Source organism: Lithobates pipiens, unplaced genomic scaffold (genome assembly GCF_037356315.1).
Source record: "Lithobates pipiens isolate NorthernLeopardFrog02 unplaced genomic scaffold, aLitPip1_a1.2 Scaffold_3, whole genome shotgun sequence".
NCBI classification, from domain to species: Eukaryota; Metazoa; Chordata; class Amphibia; order Anura; family Ranidae; genus Lithobates; species Lithobates pipiens.
The window spans coordinates 86,061,349-86,086,117 of NW_027507790.1; the positions used below are offsets into that span (position 1 = coordinate 86,061,349).

At 42.2% G+C, this 24,769-nt stretch overlaps 1 protein-coding gene across 1 annotated transcript in view; it reads right to left on the reverse strand.

Annotated features, from left to right (window-relative positions):
• HVCN1 (hydrogen voltage gated channel 1) overlaps window positions 1–24,769 on the reverse strand; it is a 74,187-nt gene that overhangs the window by 499 nt on the left and 48,919 nt on the right. The window contains exons 2-5 of the mRNA XM_077462005.1: window positions 17,871–18,081; window positions 14,850–14,954; window positions 9,308–9,539; window positions 6,998–7,110 (exon numbers count right to left, since the gene is read on the reverse strand). Coding sequence (XP_077318131.1) covers window positions 6,998–7,110; window positions 9,308–9,539; window positions 14,850–14,954; window positions 17,871–18,053 — 633 coding nt within the window. The 5' untranslated portion in view covers window positions 18,054–18,081. The remainder of the gene's footprint in view (window positions 1–6,997; window positions 7,111–9,307; window positions 9,540–14,849; window positions 14,955–17,870; window positions 18,082–24,769) is intronic.

The window sequence follows — 24,769 nt, forward strand, 5'->3', positions numbered from 1 at the left end:
TAATCGTATAAAATAGCACCATCAGCAGCTAATCACAGAAGCAGGGGCACAGCACCTTCAGCGCGAGCACTGTAGGTTCCCATTGAGTATAATGGCCTGCCTATCTGCTTGACTTTAATGAGAGCAGGGAGGGGTGCTATAATAACTGGGATGACTAAGCTGCACTTAATGGAAAAAAAATAAAAAAATAAAATAAAAAAAACACACCCCCCCAAGCCTTTGACATTGTAATCCAATGTTTGCTATATAACCCATTTAGCCCTCATTTACACAGGTCCGAACTGTACACACTTGTGCAAAAGGCCATCTTCAGCCCTTAGCACAGGCCTTTAATGCAGGGGCATGCAGGCAGCCAAATAAAATCAAATTATAAGTGGCTGGATGCACTGACCTCCATGTGCACCCTGGAGCACACATCTGTGCAGGTCTGATGCATGGATGAGGACAGACAGACTGCATTCTGATCTGTGCATTGGAGGTGCATGCAACCAGCCACCTGTCATTGATTTTAACAGGCTGCCTTCACGGAACACATGTGCAGCCAGGGTGACTGAAGACTGCCCTTTTGCACTGGCATATGGATCGGTTTGCTCATGTGAATGAGGTCTTGACTAGGCACATCAGAATATTCTTCACAGCTGGCTGAGCGGGATCTGATTCAAATTCCCTTGCTGGTATGGACTCCCAGTCTTTCTATGCTCAAGAGTAAAGTCACATTAAACTCTTAAAATCCTCCAAATTGTTTTTTTTTTTTTCACTGCTGTGATGTAAATTCCCGTTTTGGAGGGTGGTTACATTTGTTTCCCACTGCATACAGGAATGTAGCCACCCTCCCACGATAGACTAGGAACTATGGGATTTGTAGAAGAAGATTACAGGACCATTAAGTGGATTACATGGACAGACTCTGAACCAGGATTACATTGCACAGACCACCACTTAGGAGTTGATTAACTAAAGGCAAAAAGACTACAATTCTCAGAGAGCGACTGCACTTTGCAAAGTGCACAGTCTATTTGCCTTTAGTAAATCAACCCCTTAGACTCTTGTAAATGTCTACTATAGCCCTAGAAGTACCATATTATCCTTCATGGTTGGTAAATACACCAATAGTTATATTTTTTGAGGAAGAGGGCCTGGCTCTTTGAGTGGGTCTTCAACTTCTACAATGGTGCCATGGAGCGTATACGGACTTGCCACATTACTTTGTGCTAGGGCATGTACACAGTCCAGGATATGAAGGCTTTACAAGGGTAAAAAAAATAAAAATATAAAAAAAATAAAAAAAGCACAGAAAATAGATCTAGCTTTATGGCGATTGCTCGATCTACCATTTCTTTAACGATTCATGGCATAGGAGTTTGCAGACTATGCTAAATAAATTCTCCTTTGTGCTGGCCTGCCCTACAGCTGGCACCCACCTTAACATGTAGGCCAACAATTGTAGTTAGCCACAGGGTGATATACAGGTCCATTCCTATGTCTCCCAGACCCTGAAGACCTCTTTAAGAGGGTATGTTCACTGTGATGGGAAAATGGAGGATTACATGCATGAGCGTAGGAACACATGATGCAAACAGCAGCATGTCTGCACAGACCCTTATGTTAGTCTCATGTTGATATTGGTTCCCTCATTTGGGGGCAAGGTGTAACATAGATACTGCTCCAGCTCCATTTTCCGAGCTCCCCTCCAGACATGCAACATCCAGCCTGTATCCATCAGCCACAAGCACTCTTCTGCCTTGCCTCCCCCAACTATAAGTCTAGCCTATCCCAAGAACAGAATTGCTTGACACCTGTTATGGCACATTCTGGTGGACCTGCCCCAAGATTCCTCCCCCCCCCCCCACCACAATTTAGGCAAATTACGTCTTTACCCTCTCCCAAAATGTTGTCTATTGATCAAGATGGGGCGTTCTAGTCTTTGGGTAGATACACCTAGAGCTACACAGCTCAAATGTTCAAAAAAAGGACCTTTTCTAGAAAGCCATTTCCTACTCTGAATCTGGCAAGTTAAGCTTTATACAATAATTAGCCAAACTTTGAAAGGTTATCCCCTCCCCCCCCCCCCCCACCCACCTGACAACTTTGAAGCCTTGTATACTGTGGAAGTAAAAAAAAAAAAGTATATATGTGTGTGTATATATATATATATATATATATATATATATAACAGATTCAGTGCATAGGAGTTGAAACTTTAAAAAAAAAAAAAATCTCCTTTGTGCTGGCAGGCCCTGTCCTACAGCTGTCACCTCAACAGTTGCCTGAACCAAAACTACTTGGGCTGCAGAAATTTAGTGGATGAAAATCGATAATCTTTTATGCAGAGTTAAAACCTTTGGCCTCTGTTAACATTTTGAATGGCCTTCACACAGAAAAGCAGATCTGTCAGATCTCTAGATGGTCTTTACTTTCTGTGCATGTGCACAGAATATTAGGACTTAAACCTTGAGCGATTGATTTGGAGCAGAAAAGATGCCTTTTTTGCATATACCCTTTGGGGGTGATCTTTGCCGTGCCAATTCTCTATAGCAGTGATGGCGAACCTTGGCATCTTAGATGTTTTGGAACTACATTTCCCATGATGCTCATGCACTCTGCAGTGTAGTCGAGCATCATGGGAAATTTAGTTCCAAAACATCTGGGGTGCCAAGATTCGATATCACTGCCCTATAGGAACACATTGAGGCAGCTGAGGGGGGAAAAAGGGTACACACCCCATTAGTCAAAATTCTTTGGAATTATGCATGTTCTATTTTCCAGACAAGATCTGTTTGCCCCTCTCTAAGCACAATCCTCATTGACTGCAATCCCTATGGTTGTAGCAAACCTTCCCCCACAGAAACCTTCCTAGATGGAAGGGTTTAATCCAGGTATTGAGGCAGGGCACTTTTTTTATTTAACCCAGAGTTTGTCACATTGTGATGAGTAGGGTGTCAGTCCTCGGGCCAACCCTTAAAGTCTTGGGAGGGGGTGGACATAGGCCTTCTGGCGTGGTTCGCCATCTCTCAGGGGGGGGGGGGTCGGGTCTCCCTTCGGGGGAGCCTCAACCGAGTACTTGGCTGGGTCTGTTTAGGCAGACCTTCCATAGAAAGGGGTCGTCTGGTCTCGGACAGATGGACTAAATATAAGTACCTCAGTCCCCATCTGGAGCCTAGCGCCCTGGGGGATCAGGGTAAGGTCCTTCCTTGTGGAGGACAGTGGTACACCCGTTGCATGTTTGTGTTCACTCTTGATGCGTGTGCACTTTTTGGGTGCGTTTTGCACGCCATGGGCTTTTCAAAAATAAAAAAAATTTGATGCAAGAGTTAGTCTGCTGCTATGAATCCAAACTTAAAAAGGAGATATCTGGAACTTTACAGGAGTTGCACAGTTTAATTTTAATGGTCTTCTCCCTCTTCGTTCTTGCCACTTCTACCCACTACTTGGGATGAGGGAAACCTTTTCTTTTCCCATTTTATTTTATCATTACAGTGGGCGTTTGTCTTTTTTCTAATAAGAATTAGACCTATTTAACCTATTGTTAGGTTGGCAAAAGCCCCCCCAACATTTATTTTTAGTGGAGCTAGATCTGGGTTCTTCCTCAACCCCTAGGATAACAAGGGGATCCCAATAAGCCCTGTATTCATAGGCTTCCAAAATATGATTTCAGTCAGCAGATACTTGACAGCTGCTGCTCTCCATAATCCAGTAAGGGTGAACTTGCAACCTTCTGGGATTGTTTTCCATGACCTTTGCTTGTCCAAGTTCCAAGGTCCTTCCTGATACTCTTCATCCGTAGACATTCTTATCTATGCTTACGTGTTGGTATATTATACGGGTTCTACTTGGATTAGTCCAGGGGTAGTCAAGTGCTCTCAGGTCCCTGGTTCCCGATGCCCTTCACTCGCGGAGGTTAGTTTCACAACCTAGAAACCCCTGCTGCTCAGTTTTACCACGGCATGTACTCACTGGCTTCATCGCTCAAGCCTTGTCCTGAGCCACAACACAACGTTCCCTACCCAGTCTGTCACCAACTTGCATGTTGCTGCATTAGTGCACTTATCCTGCTAGTCTTAGGTTTTGACCTTGGCAGATTAATTTCCAAATTTTGTATTTGGTGAAGTCGTTATCCCACTGGTTCCAGGATTTCTCAAGTGGTCCCCTTTCCTCCCCACCTGCGACCTTGCAACTCCTGTGCAATTTTCTACTAAGGAGGACTCCTTATCTGTTGACTCATGCACAGCCTTGCAGCCAAGCTGAGCCCTGTCTTTCTAAGTAAAGGTTTCTTCTAGCAGTCTCTCAACCTTTATACATAATTTTAAAGGGTGCCTTGACTGAAAAGTCTCGGCAGCCCATTCCAAAATGAAAAGAAAATTATTCTAATAGTTTTACATAATACAATACATCAACATATACACACACACACACACACACACACACACACCACATTAGAGGTGATTTATTCTTCCAAATCAAATACACTTTTGCACACTAGTACTGACTAGTATTCCAATGTTTCTCTTCTTCCTCAGTCCCCCCCCCCCCCCCCATCGCTCAGCTAATGTGACCCCAGTGCTGACAGAGGGGCGGGGGGTGAGTAGTTAGGACTCTGGTGGCTAGAATGTCACAATGGTGCATAATGCACTAGGTTGTTTTAAGATCAAATGCCAATTTAATTACTTAACGACCACACCATAGCCAAATGACCGTTACAGCGCAGCTCGATAACTTTGGGAGCGTGTACATTGACATCTTCCCAGAATCAGGCGCATACCCGGGAAAATCAGTGTCCGCGGGGTAACAGAGGCCGTTAACCACATGATCGATCTGTCAAAGGACAGAGTGATCACTTGTAAGCAAACCCCCATCCTGTCCAGTTCCCCTCTCAGTACAGAGTGGAGAGATCAGATGCTGCTGTGGGTTGGATATGTAGTGACCACAGCGCTGATTTGTGCCCCACTCATCCATGCTCAGCCAGCCATCCTCAGCAATACACATCCATGCTCCTTAGCCATCCATCCCTAATCAGCAATACCCAGCTGTACTCATTCATGCTCAGTCATGCCACTAGAGTGCCTTACAAAAAGTGTAATGGCTAGTCAAATTAGATTTGACATTTATGCTCCTAGAAAACCCGATGGTGCTCTCTGCATGTTGGGCCTCTGTGGCCAAAAAAAAACCAACACACATGTTCAAAAGACTCATTATGCCTCAGATTATGTGTTGGGTTGTTTTCTTTCCAAAATCTGGTCATTTTTGGGGAGTTTCCATTATCCTGGTGCTCCAACGCCTTCAAAAGTGTAAGAGGTAATCAAGAAATTATATGTGTAATTTATGCTCCAAGAACACCCGACAGTGCTCCCTGCATGTTGGGCTTATGTGGCCATGCTGTATGTAAGTCTCACACATGTGGCATCACCATACTCAGGACGAGTAGTAGACTGTATTTCGGGGTGTAATTTGTGCAATGCATATGCTGTGTGTGAGAATTAACCTGCCAATATAAAGGTGTGTGTGTGTGTGTGTGTGTGTGTGTGTGTGAAATAAAATAAAAATTTTGCAAAGAATTGTGGGGAAAAAAAATAAAAAATAATTACAACTTCAAAAAACTCACTAAATAACTACTTCCCAAAAAAGGTCATTGGGGGGGGGTATTTGTACTTTCCTGGCTTGTTAGAGTCTACAAGCTATGGTGCCAATCTCTGAAAATTGATCACACCTGATGTACTGACGGCCTAACTTTCACAAAGACCAAATAAGGTACACAGATTTGGGTTATTTTTACCAAAGATATGTAGCAGCTTTTTCTTTCAGAATTTTCAGTCTTTTATAGTGCAAAAAATAAAACCCAGGAGGTGATTAACCACTTACAGACTGGACCATTTTGTTGGTCAAAGACCAGACCACTTTTTGCGATTCGGCACTGCGTCGCTTTAACTGACAATTGCGCGGTCATGCGACGTGGTTCCCAAACAAAATAGATGTGACAATTTTGAAAAAAAAAAAAAAAAAACAGCATTTTTTACTTTGTTATAATAAATATCCCCCAAAAATATATATATAAAAAAAAAAAAACACTTTCCCTCAGTTTAGGCCGATACGTATTCTACATATTTTTGTTTAAAAAAAAAAAATAATAATAAAAATTGCAATAAGCAATTGCTTGGTTTGCGCAAAAGTTAGAGCATTTACAAAATCAGGATAGTTTTATGGCATTTTTATCAATTTATTTTTTAAAAAAGTAATGGCGGCGATCAGCGATTTTTATTGTGACTGACATTATGGTGGACAGAGCGGACATTTTTTGGGACCATTGTCATTTATACAGCGATCACTGCTATATAAATGCAGCGATTCCTGTGTAAGAGACACTGGCAGTGAAGGGGTTAACCAGTGGGTGGCAGTGTAGGGGTTAAGTGTTCCTAGGGGTGTGTTACTAACTGTTGGGGGCTGGGCTTTCATTTAGTGAACACTGATCTCTGCTCCAATCACATGGAGCAGAGATCAGCGTCACTAGTTGCTAGGCGGAATGGGGAAATGCTGTTTACAAACGGCATTTTCTTTATTCAGCCGCCCCGTGAGAGGATCGCGGGTATGCCCACGGCGATAGAGTCCACGGGACCCGCGACCGGACTCACGGGGGTCCCGACCGGCACACCTGCGACAGCAGGGCGGAATTGAAGATTGGATGTACCCGTACGCCAATATGCCTGCCCGTGCCATTCTGCTGACGTACATCGGTGTGCGCTGGTCGGGAACTGGTTAAATACCACCAAAAGAAAGCTCTATTTGTGAGGAAAAAAAAAAAAAAAAAGACAAAAATTGTATAGGTACAGTGTTGCGTGACTGAGTAAGTGTTGTTCAAAACGTGAGCACCAAAAGCTGAAAATTGGTCTGGTTAGGAAGGGGGTTTAAGTGCCCAGTGGTCAAAAAAAAAAAAAAAAAAAAAAAAAATAGATATAGTAGTGTCAAATTATTTTTTTGTTTGTCAAATGATCAAGAAGTAGATTACCTGCTGGGAACACTGCTGTTCCAACTGAAATACTCTGGCCAGTAGAGTCTCCTGCTTTGCCTTTAACTTGTTGATCTTCTCTTCTGCTCGACTTTTCACAGACATAATTACACCTTTAAACAGGAAAATAAGATTTATTATTCATACTTGAATGCATATATGCTGTGAGCTGAAGTGGCAGGCTATCAAAAAGAGACAGGTTCATACCGACAATAAAAATAAATAAAAGAATGGTCATTTGTGATCATTTGCAGTCCTCTGTACACATGTGACACCACCCCATACGTGGCACTGCTGGCATGGCTTATTATTCAAACTTCTGGTTACCAACGCAGAACCAAGTCTGACTACTCTGATGTGGTTTCACATTAAATGTGTGCCCATAAACATGATGCTGATATACGAGTATTCAGCTCGGTTATCGCCTTTCTGCAGCACAGATTAGCATTATTGTCGAAGGGCTAAATCTCCAAAAATTTCCAGCCTGACCACCTATCTTTAAAATGCAGTGTTCTAATTAGCGAGTACCATTTCTGTGGCTGTCAGTTCTTGCACTAATGTTTCCTAAACCTGTCCCCAATTCTTACAACAGGGCTTGATTGTAGATAAGCTCAGAGTATGTACCGCTAGAATTGCAAAATGTCTCAGCACAATTTAGCTACCTGTGTGGAAATCCCCAAAGCATAAAACTAGTCCAATATTGGGCAAAGAAAAATCGGTTTACAACACAACACTTTTGTCCATGGTCCCTTAAGGGAATGTACTGTATAGTCCTGGCAAATTTATTTTTAAAGATGCACACCTAAAAGCCAAGTTTGATTTAAAAATACTCTATTTGCTCATTATATACTCATACTTGGCTTTTTACATTGCAGTGCAACACATTTTATGGTTTCTTCTGTCACTGCAAGTCTATGAGAAGTCTGCTGCATTGAAAACAATGCAGCCCTTGTAGGGCTGATAACTTATGCTTTTTAGGCAAATTATTGCAGATGCTACTCTACCCTGCCTATACTGGACATGCAATATACAATATTTTATCCACCAACAAAAATATAAGGAAACAAACATTTATCATATCCTATCAAAAAGCACAAAATGTGCTCACTGAAATTAATCTATACTTTAGCATGTGTGCTAATGCTTTTTTGTTTACAGGTTTTGCGTGACTATACAAGTCTGAGTATGTAAAGCAACTTGAAGCAGGTCAAGGGAACATTTAATGCACCTGATAATTAATTCTGAATGATCTCAGGAGCATCTCAAACGGATGTCATGGCCACCGGCCTCAAGGAGTTATTTTTATAGTATTATTGCTCTCAATAGAAAATTCCCACTTGTACTGTGTTAACATGTAAAGAGAAGGATTCTAGGCTCAAAATGGCCCTTCCTGTAGGCATATTTTGCTACTTCAATGCCGTACATCTTTATTGCTAGCCTTATTTGGAACAATTTTGTTATACACTATATTACCAAACGTATTGGGGCGCCTGCCTTTACATGAATTTTAATGGCATCCCAGTCTTAGTCCATAGGGTTCGATATTATATTATGTTGGCCCACCCTTTGCGACTAGAACAGCTTCAACTCTTGAGAAGGCTGTCCACAAGGTTTAGGAGTGTGTCTGAGAATGTTTGACTATTCTTCCAGAAGCACATGTGAGGTCAGGCACTGATGTGGACGAGAAGGCCTGGCCCTCAATCTCTGTTCCAATTCATCCCAAAAGGTGTTATATCAGGTTGGGTGCAGGTCAGTTAAGTTCCTCCATCCCAAACTCCCTCATCCAGGCCTTTATGGACCTTGTTTTGTGCACGGGTCCAAATCATTTGGTGGAGAGAAGGGGGGGGGGGGGATTATAGTGTGGGGTTGTTTTTCAGAGGTTGGGCTTCGCCCCCTTGGTCTAGTGCAGGGAACTCTTAAGGTGTCAGCATACCAAGGACATTTTGGACCATTTCATGCTCTCAACTTTGTGGGAACACTTTGGGGATAGGCCCCTTCCTGTTCCAACATGACTGCGCACCAGCGCACAAAGCAAGGTCCATAAGGAATTTGGGGTGGAGGAACTTGACTGGCCCGCACAACTCAAGCGCACAAATGCGCTTCTGGAAGAATGGTCAAAACATTCCCATAGACACACACCTAAACCTTGTGGACGGCCTTCCCAGAAGAGTTGAAAAGAAAGATTTTTGGCATGAATGCGCTTTCCCTTTCATTTTCAACTGAAATAGTTTTTTATTTTTAAACAAGGTAAGCGTTCACATACTTTACACACAATACATTACATATTTTTATATAATGTTTTCTATTTACCATTCACAATTCTGGCCACCCTCCACAACCGGAGTAAAATGAGTAGCCCAACTGCACTGAATACATCTTCCCGGGTTATGTAGACGACGTCAATTATAAACGATATAATAACAATTACTGCATCAAAAACTTCAAACTTATGATGGAAGAATTCAAGCCGGAAAGCAAACAGTTTACCCACAATTTCCAACAAGAAGAACGACAAGACAGAAATACTCAAGTAGTGAAAGATCTAGAAGAAAAAAAAAAAAAAAAAACATTTGTTAACCGACACTCAGCAGATAACACTTTGATAGATGCAACATGTAATCATAATTGAATGACTGATTACTAGCTTCAATTAACTGAAAGGATGTACTATAACCTATGGTGACCAATAGGTTACATCATTAATTTGCACAATTTCAAATAATCCCACACATGAATGTATAAAGCAAAAATAAAAAGGGTACGTGGTAACAGGATGAAAAATAGATCAGTGCAAGGTTTTTGATTGCTGAAAGCTGTAGATGGCTTTTCAGTACAACTGAACCCTCCAGTAATTAACGTTCTAACAGGATGATGGCACATTGGCACAGGAACGCACATTTAGAGTGACAACTCTACTGCATTTATAAGGTAAGGGGGTGTATGTCAAACCTAGGAGGGAAAAAATAAATAAATACAAGGTAAAACAAAAATAATTTGTAATGAGGTTTTAGGTACATTGAACTGTCAATTTAGCCAAAATGTTGGTGTATATTCCATTCAGGAAGTCAGATGGATAAGTGATGGGGAGTTTTCAACATAAGTCAAGCTTAATATGCATATATGCCACAACCTGGATAAATGAAAACCTCCAGACATTCAACCAAAGGTTTTGGGAAGAGTTGGGCCTGTTCAAATTGGCATTAAGAGGAGGCATTTGAGGTGCATTTTTAACCACTTCCCGACCAGCCGCTGCAGTTTTACTGCAGCAGAATGGCACGGGTGGGAGAAACGATGTTATGCAGCGTCAGGCGCGTGCCCCCTAGGCAGCTGTGACCATCTCATTCGTTTCAGAACCGATCAGTCTCCAGGCCTGAAACCAACAAACTTCAGTGGGTGCCACAGAAAATCCAGTGATAGGGAGCCTCCACCAATTATGCACTCACCAGAAATATATAGTATTAATGCCTAAAAGCGGAGTTCCAGCCTGACTTTTAATATAAAAGGACACTTACCGTTCCCTGTATCCCATGATGTCGGCACCCCTAGCCGATCCATCCATCGGCTTTAGGTGCAGGGGCCAGCATCCTTACTAAGAAAAAGAGGAAGTGAAGCCCTTCAAAATGGTCCTAATGTCTTCTGGGACCGGTGTGTCTCCTAAAAGGCAGCTGGGGGGGGGGGGTGTTTAATTGACATAGGCCAATGCAACCTTACACGAAAGTGAAAGGTGGTACCTGGCGTGGTGACTGCAGCGTGTAGGCCTGACCCAACACATTTTGTGCGCATGCACCTCAGGGGATACACCAGTGTGCACACAACATATCTCCTGATAAGACTGAGCCTCTGGAGTCACTCTAGCAATACACACCAAACTGAGCATGTGCAGAGTTTTTTTTTTTTTGGGAGGGTGCATGTGATCAGCGCACTGCCAAGACAGAGGGTCAGGGGTTCTGCAGTCTCATACGTCAGTCAGAGTAGAATGAAAACTCCTACAAGCTTTAACCAGACACATAAAGTCACAAGACTGCTATATACTGCTGATAAAAGGTTTATATTTACTAAAATAATTGCATTTCCATGTTCTGTATACTGAGGGAGACCAGATATAGTGAATGCAGGGTCCTGGGTTTAGTAACACTTTAAAGTGTTGGATATTCTGTCAGAAAGCAGCATTGCAATCAGAGTATGCCATTTCTTTCATACATGACGGACTTCACAAGTGAGGGTATCATCCACAATTTCATACCATCCCACTTGACGTTATCCTCCCCAATTAAGTAGCAAACATGAAGGCATCCTCCCCAATTCATTGCTATCCCAAATGAGGGCATCATCCAAATTCCTACCCTCATACATGAGGGAATTATTCACACTTTTGCAACACCAAACATGAGTGTATCATCCATATTCCTGTGCCATCACACATGTGGGTATCATTCAGAATTCTGTGCCATCACATGAGATTATCAGCCACAATTTCATACCACCACACATGAAGAATCATCCACAGCTCCACCACATCACACATGAGGGTATCCTCTACAATTCTGTAAAATCACACGAGGGTATTTATAAATTCCATAACCTGAGAGAGTTAAATGTCAACAACTCCATTGTGGAATGTCTAATGGTTTGATTCTTGCCATTAAGTCACAGAGCGTTTGCACAGAAAATGTGCACAAAATATATATATGCAAAAATAGATAAAACAGATAACGGACTAAAAATAGACCATACCAGCCTTTAATACAGCTGTCCATATGTGATACCATGTCAAAGTGGTTTGTGCAAGTTCTGCTGTAGCAAGAAGTACCATTGTGTAACATCCTCATATGTAAAAAAAAAATCATAGCGTGTTGAAAGTAATGAACTCACAAAACAGACACTGCACAATACAGCACTGTTCAACCAGTTTATATTACCTATATTTCTTTCACCAAAGAAACAAGTCTGACACCATGCCAGATCAGCTTCTGAAAATGCTAGTTTCTTGGCTGTCATAGCATGAAATGGGCATAAAACGGAGATTGTAAAACCTAAAACTACTGATCTGTGCACTTGTTCCAGGTCAGTCACACAAAGTACTGCAGACACCAAGTTATGGACAGCCAGGCAATAAGCATGCACAGGAGGAGAGGAGAGCAATGTAAGCGTACAATTCTTCATTGCAAGTTTCCTTTACGCTCCCTCAGATTCTGTAGTCTAGAAGGCGGCTTAAACACACTTATTTCCAATTCCATTACTGGCATTAGTTGCTTGTTATGTAATATGCAATAACCATATTTCAGATCAGTGGGATAGCATCTTTGGCCGAATTGAGACATGTGACTTGCATTATGCAGATTATTCTTGGCACTGAAATATGCTCAGTTATAATTATAGATCAAGATACCTACTCTGGATGTATTTACATTCATCGCAACCTGCTATCCCAAAATCAATCTATCATCTCCAGCATACAACAGTATAAGCAAACATTAACATGCAGAAAATTATTAAGGGGGAAGAAAGAGCCAGCTTACGCAGCAAGAACAAAAGGCCGACCTGTATAAAAAGAAAGCATCAGACAAAATTCCACAATTACCCAAAATATTCCATGTGCAACCAACAGACTTGGGCTTGATTTACACTAATGCGTTTTTCGATGCATCTTGCAGAAATGCAGGGAAATTTTTTAACATGGGTTCCTATGGAACATGTTCACATCAATGCATTTTTGCGCCTCTGCGTTTTTGGAAAGGGTTGGGGACTTTTTCATGCAAAATGCAGCATTTTGCATGTGATAGAAGTCAATGGACCCGCATCCAAAACACAAGTACCGTGTTTTTACCACGATTTGCAGTTTTGTCTTTTTTACCCTGTATATAGCGGGTTGCTAACAAACCACACTGAGAAAAAAAAAAAAAAAAAAAAAAAAAAAGCAAAAAACACGTGCCCAAAAAGCAACATGCATAGATGTGAATCGAGCCTTAAAGTGGCTGTAAAGTCTCAAGGTTTTTCACTCTAATGCCTATGCATTAAGGTGAAAACCCTTCTGTGCTGCAGTAGTTAGTAGCCAAGACAAGGAAGAATGCCAAATACAAGGGGGAAAAAAAAAAAGAAGAAGTTTAAAGTGATAGATATAAGATATAGATATAAATATAGATATAAATATATCTCTCTATCCAACACACACACACACCATAACCCTTGCAGGGCGGCCTTGACTTATTGGGCTTGCCTGGTTACCTCTGCTTGGCTTGTTCTTCACATCTAGGGGTGCCCAGGGTTGATACAACAACTTGAACGCTGACACAAATGAAGTCCTTTTGAAAGGTTTAACTCAGGCACCTTGAACTGCAGGTCTAGCAAAGTCTCCAATTCCACCCAGAGAGTAGCCACTCGCAGCTGGGCACTTCAAGGCTGAACAGATCTCTAGCCAGAGATCATGGCAGTCAGCACGTTGACTCAAAACTCCAAAAAATACTATGAATGTGTACAAGTTGTAACTAAGGGTGAACAGGAACCTTTCCTCAATGGTACTGGAAAAGCATGGATTGTCCTTCCCAACTCTGTAACCAGGCACTTCCCAGGGTGCCACTTGCCGGCCCTCCTCCAAAGAGTCCTCCCCCGGTCACTTACAGGAGCTGTGGTGCCTCTCCAAGCCGAGAGCACACCCGGACACCTTGAATCCTCCCACAGTTACTGCGCCTTGGACCAGCAGGTCCCGAGACTCGGGAACAGACGGATCCCTACCCCAGACCAGGCAGGTCTATTAGGGGCCTCTAACAGGAACATGTTGCAGGATGTCGAATACCCCCGTGACTGGGAGCCCTCACCAGGTCTACCCCGGTCCTGGAACCAGAACAGACCACACGGGCCTCACAAACTCCTCTCCCTGAACACGTGACGCATCTTAAGTACCCCTTCCCAGAATCCTCAGCGGGCCCCGGCACTCCCACTGATTGGTTCCGAGAAGGCTGATACCTAAACATCCAACCAGGCCTGATTCTGGCCTGTCATGTGCACCTCACTGTTCACATGACCAGGCAGAACTTCCAAACACAGCCCGGCCAGACTGATGTTAGGGCCAACCTATGTAATTAACCCCTACTGTTCTGAGGCAAAAACTAAAATTTACATGTGTATGACATTTTGTCCAAAATGTCATCTGCCACACACACCATACTTGCCACCACTGTGCAGTTCGTTTTGCACAGAGTGGCCCCGATCTTCCAGTTCTGGGGGTCCCACAGAGTCTCTCTCGGCTCCTCCCTGCAATAGCTAACCCCCTCTGGGAAACTCTCTCCCAAGGGGGTTACCTTGCGGGCACGCTCCCGTGTCATACACTTTGTGTACATTGCCGTTGAGTATATGACTCGAATGACTTGGCCCTGCCCCCCCACACCCCCCCGGCAGCCGTGTTATTGGATTTGATTAGCAGCAGGAGCCATTGGCTGTGCCGCCATCATTCTATCCAATGAAGAGCCGAGAAGCCATGGGGAGAACGATGCAGGATCACGCCCACGGAATTTCGGGGCTCAGGTAAGTCAGACAGTGCAAGGTGTTTTTTCACCTTAATGCATAGGATGCATTAAGGTGAAAAAACACAAGGCTTTACAACCCCTTTAAGGATAAAATACATCTATTGTAATTTAATCATAAAAACAAAGTTAAAATAAACCTGTGTATTCCAATAAAAAGGTGTGTGATGTTATTTTTTATTGGATTAGTCCATCAACTGCATATGGACTAGAATATTTGTAAAAGATTAAAATAGTGGCTGGCAATATTAGGCATGAAAGGTTGACATGGTTCCCCCTTCTCTGCGCAGCCTTCCCCATCTTTTGATAGCTGCCCTCCACATTGTCCTTACCTCTGGTATAATATGGTCAACTTTATCTACCAAGAGTTCCAAGTCGAGAAGGACTTCAATTAGCACAAATAAGGCATCCAGAATAACTAGGCACACAATGACAATCTGTAAAGATAGGACAGCAATATTTAGGACATTTTCCCCACATATGTACAGTTCAATCACATTAATATTACAAAGGAATCACAAGGGAAAACAATGAGAAAGATACCAGGGAAGAGTTTGATTTTGCATTGTCCCTTACATTTTACATGCATATGCAAATAAATCCATCACCAACATGCTAAGAGAAGAAGAATAAAATCGCTCTACAACCATCTGTCTCCATTGCCAGACTTCCGTTCATTTAGCGTTCAGACAATGGTCAATCTAACCCATACTTTTGTAGTCAAAAACAGGGCTACTATTTAAAGGCAGGCAATACAGTACATTATAACCAAACAGGTTAATTATGAAAAGGGACTAAGGCTCCTTTCAAATGAATGTTTCAACAGGCCATTTTCTTTGCCTGTGATTACACCAATCAATGCAATGTATAATTATGACCCCTGTCCTTGGCTCTGTTGACCCCTCTGCTCTGCCCTACTGACCTTGGATCACTTGTACACAGCACCTGTGACCCCCTATTCTAAGCCATGCTAACTTATGGCCTTAGCTCTGGAACCCTGTATACTGCCTTACTGACCTGTCCTCTACCCTGCTGCCTGCCCATCCTTGACCTTGACCGACCCCTGATCTCTGCCCTGCTGATCTGTATCCTCTGCTGTCCCTTGTCCTGTTGAACCCTGTCCTCTACTCTGCTGACCCTTGTCTGCTCTGACATATCCTGACCCACTGCACACTGCCCTGCTGCTCTCTGCCCAGTTAACCCACTGTATGCTGCCCTACAAACTACTGACCCCAGTACTCTGTTCTGGTTACCCCCCCCCCCCCCATGTACACTGACCAACGGATTCCTTTTTCTGTACACAGACCTGCTGACCTTCCATTCTCTGCCCCCCTGACAATTTTTACTGCACCCTCACATCAGACCGGCTAGATCCAGTTCTGCAGCGTAACCACACAGGTTAATTATGAGAAGGGAAGTCCCCTTTCAAACAAGCATTTTGGCAGGCCATGATTTTTACCTGTGATTACACCAATCAATGCAATGTATTCCTATTGGATGCAAGTGGACATGTGTCTACCTATATACACCGATTTCTGGGTTTGTGCAGGTTCATTGGACCAAATGAAAAAAAATTGGATGTGGATAGATATAGGGAGGACACGTGTCAGCTTACACCGCACCACCCTATTACATGGGTCCACCATTTTCTCCATCCCAAGATTGAGCAGATATTGGAATGGAAATGAATGTCACATACATGACATCCATTTTTGGCCTGTTCAGTCTAGGATCCCTTGCAGTGAATCAGTGCCTAGCACAACAAAACCTTTGTTAAAAAAAAAAAAAAAAAAGCAAAACAAACAAACAAACAAACAAACACACGACCACTCCTGTTCATTTTGTGGTTTACAATGGATGTAGACACATGTAACATGTACACACCTTTTTGAGTGCCCCAGTGCATCAGATGACACCCCCCCACCAAGCATCGCTATACCTGAATGATAGGTCTTTTCTAGTGCAGTATTGCTCTGCAGCCACTATACTTCTACAATAAGCCCGGCAGGCAGAGGGAGCCTAGAAATCAAGGCTGCGGGGGGGGGGGGGGGGGGGAATAGGGCGCAGAGCATACAAGTGCTGCACCCACCTGCTCTGCGCAATGGACCCCGACACTTTCTAGTTTCTGATTGACAAAGTCTCCCACTGCCTCAGCAAAGCCCGAGAGACGAGGGAGTGAGGGGAGGGAAGAGCTGCAGATGGGCATGAGCCCTCAAATGAGGGCTCAGGTAAGGCTAGCCATACAATTTTCCTTTAGATTTACCAAAGCCAAATATTATGAGGTCAAACCTAAACACTTTAAAATTTCTATGCAATCGGGTGGGCCCCTGCACTACATAGTTGAAAGGAAATTGAACAAGAAAATTACTGATGCCTAAAACTTTTACCCTAATCCATGCAAAAAAAAAAAAAAAGTGAATGTTTAGGCTTTATAATCAGATGGATTCTGATTGGGTAATGCACTTTCCACTTCTGGGCTTTGCTTTGAGAACTAATTCAGTGCAAATACACCTCAGACAGAGTAGCTTTACCTGACTAAAGGGGGTGCAGGCAGTGGCTTTAATGTTCCTTATATAGTCTCAACCTACAACAGGAAGTGGAAATGATATAACAGGAAATGGGTCTGTAAAATGGTTTTCAATGGATGAATAAAAATGTATGCCAATGTACATAAATGCAACACAACATGCTTAATACAACGCACACAGAAATGCATGTAATGCACATTACTAAACATGAGAGATTGGGACTTTATATGAAGCACATGGTAGCGAGAAGGTAGTTTAGCTGAACAAAGGGAATTTTATTCTTGTAAATGCATAATTTTTTTTACCATTGACAGTGGTTACATTTTGAGACACCTTGTTATCATGGTTACTGGTTATTTTCTCTGATATTAATATTATATGTAGGTTTACAAGTTTTTTTCCACATGAATAAAATTCCTTTTTATTCAGCTAAACTACCTTCCCGCTACCATGTGCGTCATAACATCCCACTCTCCGTGCTCCCCTCTTGACTCAATAGGGATGGAAATACATGACCTTACCGAGTCATGATTTCATTTAAAGTCCCATAGGGATTGAAATACGTGACCTTATCAGGTTTTGGTTTACTTAAAGTCCCTAAACTCCTCCCCTTTCATTCAACATTACTAAACATGCATTTTTATGGGTAGACTCCCAAGGCTGGCTGCACACTAGGCGATTTTTTTTTTTTTTAGAAAAGTGGAGACCATTAAAAGCCCTGCTAGAAGATCTCCAGTAACCCATTCTTGATTACACATGTGGTATAATACTGGAGCCCTTCCACTAATGGAAGACAAAACAATAACAAATAAAATAAACACTCACATGAAACTTGTGACAGCCAAAAAGCCATTTTAGGGCATCCCGGAAGGTGTAGGATGACGTAAATGGATGAGGCGTTTCGGTTTTCTCCTCTGGCTCCTGCTGCTTCTCCTCATCATCTTCATGATAGTGTTTATCATTATGCTTGTCACCAACAGAGGTGAAATGCTTCAGGTACTTTGACATCTTGTGCTTGGATTACATACACATCACTCTGTATAACAAGACAGAAAAAGGCAGATATACCAATTAAGTATCTTAGTTTCCTTTGTTATTTACCTTGTTACACAATCTATTGCCATATACATTCTTCCTCATTGCTAGCAATTGCACCACATTTTGTTCTCTTTTTTCATTTACATTTAAGTGCATGGGTGTATAAGCAATTAAACTTATGATATTCATTCTAGGTTTGACAACAGAGCACACGTTATTGAACAGCAGAATTTGGTTCTACTATACAGAGCGGACAATAGCATATTAATGACAGCAGTGCTCTATGGCTCTGTTGAATTCCTTAGACATTACATGAGCTGAGGCTACAACACAAAAGCACCAGGTAATGCATAAAAAGGTAAAGGGGGTGGGAAGAAGGCAAATCACTAGCTAAGAGGATTGGCAGATTCATGCAGTCTAAACTTACAGCATTTCTAATGAAAGCCACGGGAACTGTGCAAAGTGTGTGTGTTCATCTTATATCAACATCTAGGGTTAAAATGGAAGTCAAATGGAGCAAGTGTTTACCACCAAATGGATTGGATCAGGCCCGAGATATCACCCAGTATGCCCGTCATACCTCATGCATACCTTCCTACACTATGATACTCATTCAGGGCCGTCTTTAATATTGATTGGACCCTGGGCAAAAACTTAGGGCCCCCCTCCATGCAATTTCACTCTCCGCCTGCTCTGAGAAATACAATAAATAGCAGCTAGACTTAAAATCAGTTTACTGTATCAGATCAGGCAGAAATTGTGATTGGTTGTCAGGAGTTAAAGCATATCATTACTGCTTTCTGACTGGTTGCTAGAGGTTACAGCACATCATCTCCTCACTGCAGGGGAGCATGATATATATGAATAATGCCTGTATTTACATATCAATGTTGCCAGTCACAGTTATTTACATATGAATGCCAGTAATTTACATGTAAACATAGGGTCTGCAGGTGAGTCATCTGTACACAATAGGGCAGAGTTGGCAGCATTACTATCAGCACTTCACACTGAGATATCAGGACACAGCACAAAAGAGACAAGGGAATTTAAGCTGAGATAGTTGACAAGTATGGGGCAGCTGCTTTGGGCCCCACAACAATGATAGGTCCCAGGGCAGCTGCCCCTTTTGCCCTGCCTTAAAGTGGACCCTGTACTCATTCACGGAAAACCTTACATTTCCTCAAGGAATGCAAAGCATTCTCTGATTGGATAAAGTGCAGATTGTGATGTCACTGCCCCACCTCTCTAATCAGAATGCCTTTAGTCAAAACACAAGGCATTTTATAAATGACGTCTGCATCAAGTAAGCGACCCAAGTATTCAATATGTAGAAGGACAGCCACTTGGCATAGGATCTGAGAGACAGTAAGGACCATAGTAGTAGTGGCTACAAAGGATCCCACGGGTAAGAATATGAATACATACACTCGTCCAAGTGTGCCCAATGTAACTATGCAAAAATTTCCATTCCTCGGATTTAGGTTTAATAAAAAATTTGAAGGATTTTGGCCCCTGTGTTTTCACTTGGTGATCTGGCCGATAACACCTCCAGTGGCCCCCACTCTGGAAAAAGGAATTCCTTTTGGGATAAAAGTTTTACATGAATGAATTAAAAGCAACCATTGTAACCACCCCTGCTAGTGTTAAAGATCTCATCTGTGAAACTGATACATTCTGCTGGAGAGCAGGTTTTGAAAAATGAACACAATGGTTAGCTGAATAACCAGATGGAAAAAAAAAACCTAAAAAAGTAAATAAAAAGGAATGCAACCATCACATAAGAAATGGCAAGCTGCAATATAATAAAGGTTTGCTTTTGGGTTTAAGATCGCTTTAAGAGAAAAAGAAGAAGATTGCAGTTATACTAAAACTACCCAATTAGCTTGTTTTTAGTACACACAACTTACAGTATACGTTATACTTATTACACCCAAACGACTAATGACCACTGCCGACTTTAAAGACCCGCTTAACACCAAAACCTAAGCCTGAAAGCTAGTACACCACACACAAATCTTGTTCAAGAAGGACAGTGATATTTTTGGCAGATCAAACACAGGAGGGAGATTCCTGAAAGAATAATTACTGGTCCCAGACAAATGATTCAGTCAAGTGTATAAACATTGCAAGTGTTTATATTCCAAACATAAGAGCTTGTATCGGTTAGCAGTCTCACAAAATTGCTTACCATGTTTTGAACACAAACACAACTTGTACACTATACATTCAGAAAGTTCACTTAATTGCATGCCACTGGTAATAACTTGTTTGTGCATTTTATATGAACCCCAAGAGCAACAATCCCCAGATTTACAAGATCTGGCTAAATGAGGCACAACACAGACTTGAAGGCTTGTCAACTACAGCAGACAAACATGACAGTGAATAAATAAACGGCAATTCAATGGAATAGAGCAGCTTACACTGCAGATGGGAAGATTAGACATTATGGAGAGCAGGGGTGGCCTGTCTATTAACCACTGGGCACTTAAACCCCCTTCCTAACCAGACCAATTTTTGGTGCTCTCTCACTTTGAATGGCAATTACTCAGTCATGCAACACTGTAACCATATGAAATTTTTGTCCTTTCACACAAATAGAGCTGTCTTTTGGTGGCATTTAGTCACTGCTGGGATTTTTTATTTTTGCTCTAGAAATCAAAAAAAAAAAAAAAAAAAAAAAGGCTTAAAATTCGGTAAAAAATAAAGTTTCTGTTAAAATTGATTGCAGAGTATGGGCACTGTGCAGCGCTGTGGGCATTACAGATCCAGCCCACAGAGCTGCTGCAATGATCTCTCCCCCTCTCCCACTGTACAGAGTTTGTTTACAAGTGATCGGAGCGATCATGTGGTAAACAGCCGCTACCATTTACCATGATGCACTGGGTCTTCCAGATGCCCTCCCAGAATAAGCCGACCGCGCTGTAGCCGTCTTTCAGGTATGGCCTGGTCAGCAAGTGGTTAAGGGCGCACGGTCACCACCCCCTCTATGTAGAAAGCGAAGAATCTATCCATGGCCACCCCCTATTCAGGCGTCCGTCCCCTTTTCAGATGCCAGGCACCTGAATTACAGCAGTGGGGTGTTTTTTGAAACACCTGATTACAGCCAAAGGCTCTAATAGGCTTCAAAAAAGGTGGACTCTGAGCGCAGAACATTTAGCCTGTTAGAAAAGCAAATGAATATTGGTTTTCCTAACACTAAACCTCCTCTCTGCCAATCAGGAAGCACAGGTCTAATACCCAATTGGCTGAAGGCACAAGCGATCCTATTGGACGCCAAGCAGAAGGGAAGAAGAGGCTGCATATGATGGGGCACAGTGAGGCTACATTTGATTTCTTCTAAGGTTGTTTGTGTCCCCCCCCCCCAAAAAAAAAAAAAAATTGAGTACCGGCCGCCACTGATGGAGTCTTACACACAGTGAGAATATTGGACAAATTATAGTCTTGTTTTTTGCATGCTAGTCTCATATTGAAAAACAAAGGTTACTAAGGCTACGAATATTGTACTGCTTAAAAACGAAAGTTGATATCTGGTTGGTCTAGTATTGTATGAGAATATTCTTGTGTTTGCCCTATGGATAATTTCGGATGAACTATCATGATCAGCTCTTGAAGGCTGTGTACAAACAAATCAGGATTATCCTACGATCGCTTAGGAGTATTTTTCATTCCAAATTTTCTGATCCTGTGTAATAGGCATCGTGCTGGGTACAAATTGATTGAAATTCAGACAGTTTGGCAAGAACTGGCCAAATTTTGATCTATGTGTAGTCCTTTCTGTTCAACAGAAACCAATTGTTAATACCATAGACTGTAAACTCCTGGTATGCTACACTGGATTACCCTCATTTTAATAAAGCACTCCGTCTTATGTACTGTTGAATTATATAAGGGAATATTATACCTGTAGACCCTTCAGAAGCAGCATGCAGTAGAATCATTGACATTTCTGGGCTCCAAGTTAAGCCTTGGAATAAAGTGGAAATCATCATGGACAGCATACTTCTTAGCTAGTTTTTTTTTTTTTACTCGGTATTGCCACTTGACCTTCGTGTCAGTTTATATTAGTGCATGAGTCACTGGTCCTGGCCATCTGATAGCAAATGGAATTCCACCGCAAAGTTGGAATGTTTACATATAACCGATCTACAATATCAGCAAACTGCAGGTCACACATAGGTTTTTAAATGCAAGCAGTTATGTACCTGAATATGACCTGGTATTAGCCTCATGCATTCCCTGTACAGCAGAGCCCCAACTGCAGGAGTAAGAAGCAGCAGAAGGACATCCTGGGTTCAGCAAGTTAAATGATACTGGTCATCAGATCAAGGTGTCGGGATGTGGATCACCTGCTGATAGTACTGTGCTTCCCAAAGGGGAAGTTTGTAGTGCCAGTGTCCACCAGTGGGAGTCACCCAGCCAGCAGATCCCAGTAATCAGTTCCACTTGATGCATCGAGTTTATTTAAGCTCTCTTCCGCTGTTACACCTGGCTCCAGTATTTTGCTTGCTGCCAGATACCACTAACCGTTATCTTGTTCCTGTTCTCTGCCTAGTAGCTTTGCCCCAAACCCTGTTGCCTTATCCCTATGACCCTGATCACAGCTTGTTTCCTTCTGTGCATGTGTCAGTTGCGCTGAGTGTTCTAAATGGTCCCTGCCGTCTTCTGGGTCCTGTGCGTCTCCCAGAAGGCAGCGGGGGGGGGGTTCGTTGCACAAAGTGCAGCAATCTTTCCCTGGAAGTGGGAGCAGACATCTGAATTTTACAGGTATTCGCTTCCCCCTTATAAAAGGTGCCAAATGTGTGCCCCCCCCGGGGGGGGGGGGGGAATTCCGATCCACGGGTGTTCCATTTCTGGGTGGAACCCCATTTTAAGATTGTTCCAAAATCTTAAAAATTTTCTGCAGATCTGTCTCCCACACATTGCAACAAACCTCCCATTCCACCATATACCAAAAAATGTAGGTGTATGGAACACCAAATTCAGATCTTCCCATCTGCATTTTGAAACAGAAATGAGAGCCTTCAGACCTTGCAATATTTTGACTTTCACAGCAGTTAGAACTATGGCGCAACTACAAAATTACATTTTATGTAGACTAAAAGATTGTATTCCCCCCCCCTAAGCATCTCCCACTCAAGTTTGAAGACCCAATCTGAATGGTCATGGCTTGGAGTTACAATATGGAGATACTATTACGTATGCAAACTGGGTATTTGTAGTGATGCGGATTTGTACACACAAAGTGTTTTGGATTTGCAATATAAAGAGACATCCCTTTAGCAGTTTAATTTATTTCCTCTCAGGGAACAAGTAGTTTTGACCCTAACTTTGCAAATTTCAGGCACACCACAATGGTTTTTTTTGGCATGCAGTGGCAGCTTTCTCTGTGGTGTTCTGCCACGGATACCCTGCCAGTTCAAAGACTTATCTATGGAGATCTTCAAGCCTTTAGCTGTTACTCGTGGGTTCTTTGCTATATAAATACCTGTAATAAATGGCGTCCAATTCTGGTATACAGTTTCCATAGAGATTGATTCACCATAAAATTTGAATAAAATGCATGAAGGTAAAAAACAGAGCCTTTTAGAACCACTTTAGACATGCCATAACATTACATAAAGGTAATTTGGTAATGTAAATTTTGCATTGTACATGGCCAAAACATTAGTAAAATATTGGAAACAAAGGGTATCAGACTGGGGGTAGCTGTAAACCCTTCAGCTTTAGTCTCGCCCAGAAGCAGCATGCAGTAGAATCAACATCTCTGGGCTCCAAGGTAAGTGGAATTGCTCATGGACAGCATGCTTACTAGCTAGTTTTATTGCCGCTTGATATAGCAACTTTCATGACAGTTTATATTAGTGTATGATTCACTGGGTACTGGCCAGCTGATAGTAAATTAAATTCCACCGTTAAGCTGTAATGTTTACATATAATCTATCCACAATATCAGTAAACTGTAGCTCATACCTTTAAAAGGAAGAGGTTAAAGTAATTGTGAATTAGGTAAAAATAGACCATATTATGAGTACAATAAAACGTTTCTATAAATATACAGTATATGCACAACTTAAAGGCCAGTGTGACTATGTACCTGATCAGACAGATCATACTTACTGTAATTTTCCTCTCCTGGTGCCAATCCATGGCAGCATACATGTGAGAGCTCCGCCTCTACTCCACCTTCAGGACTAGTGAATAGCATAAATTAAAGGGCTTAGCCCCTTCCAACATGCTTTGTAATATAGAATACAGAGTTTGGAAGCTTATGCTGCCATGGATTGGCACCAGGAAAGGAAAATTACGGTAAGTATGATACAATTTTTTCCTGGTGCCTCCATGGCAGCATACATGTGATAAATAACTAGCTCATGTGGGTGGGTTTAACGCTTTAATTAAAAATTTTAATCAGATACAGACATAAAAGCACTTTGTGCTGCTCTTCCGAACTCTACAGTCGTAAAAGCTCCGGGATCGACACAATAATGTTTAAGGAACGCGTGTCAAGAAGTCCAAGTGGTGGCCCTGCATACTGTTTCCAAAGAAACATTTGCCCTCACTGCCCAAGAAGCTGATACCGCACTTGTTGAATGAGCATTCACCTGAGCTGGAGGTTCCGAGTTCTTCACCCTGTATGCTTTCTGAATTAGCTTGACAACCCAGGATGCCAATGTTCTGGT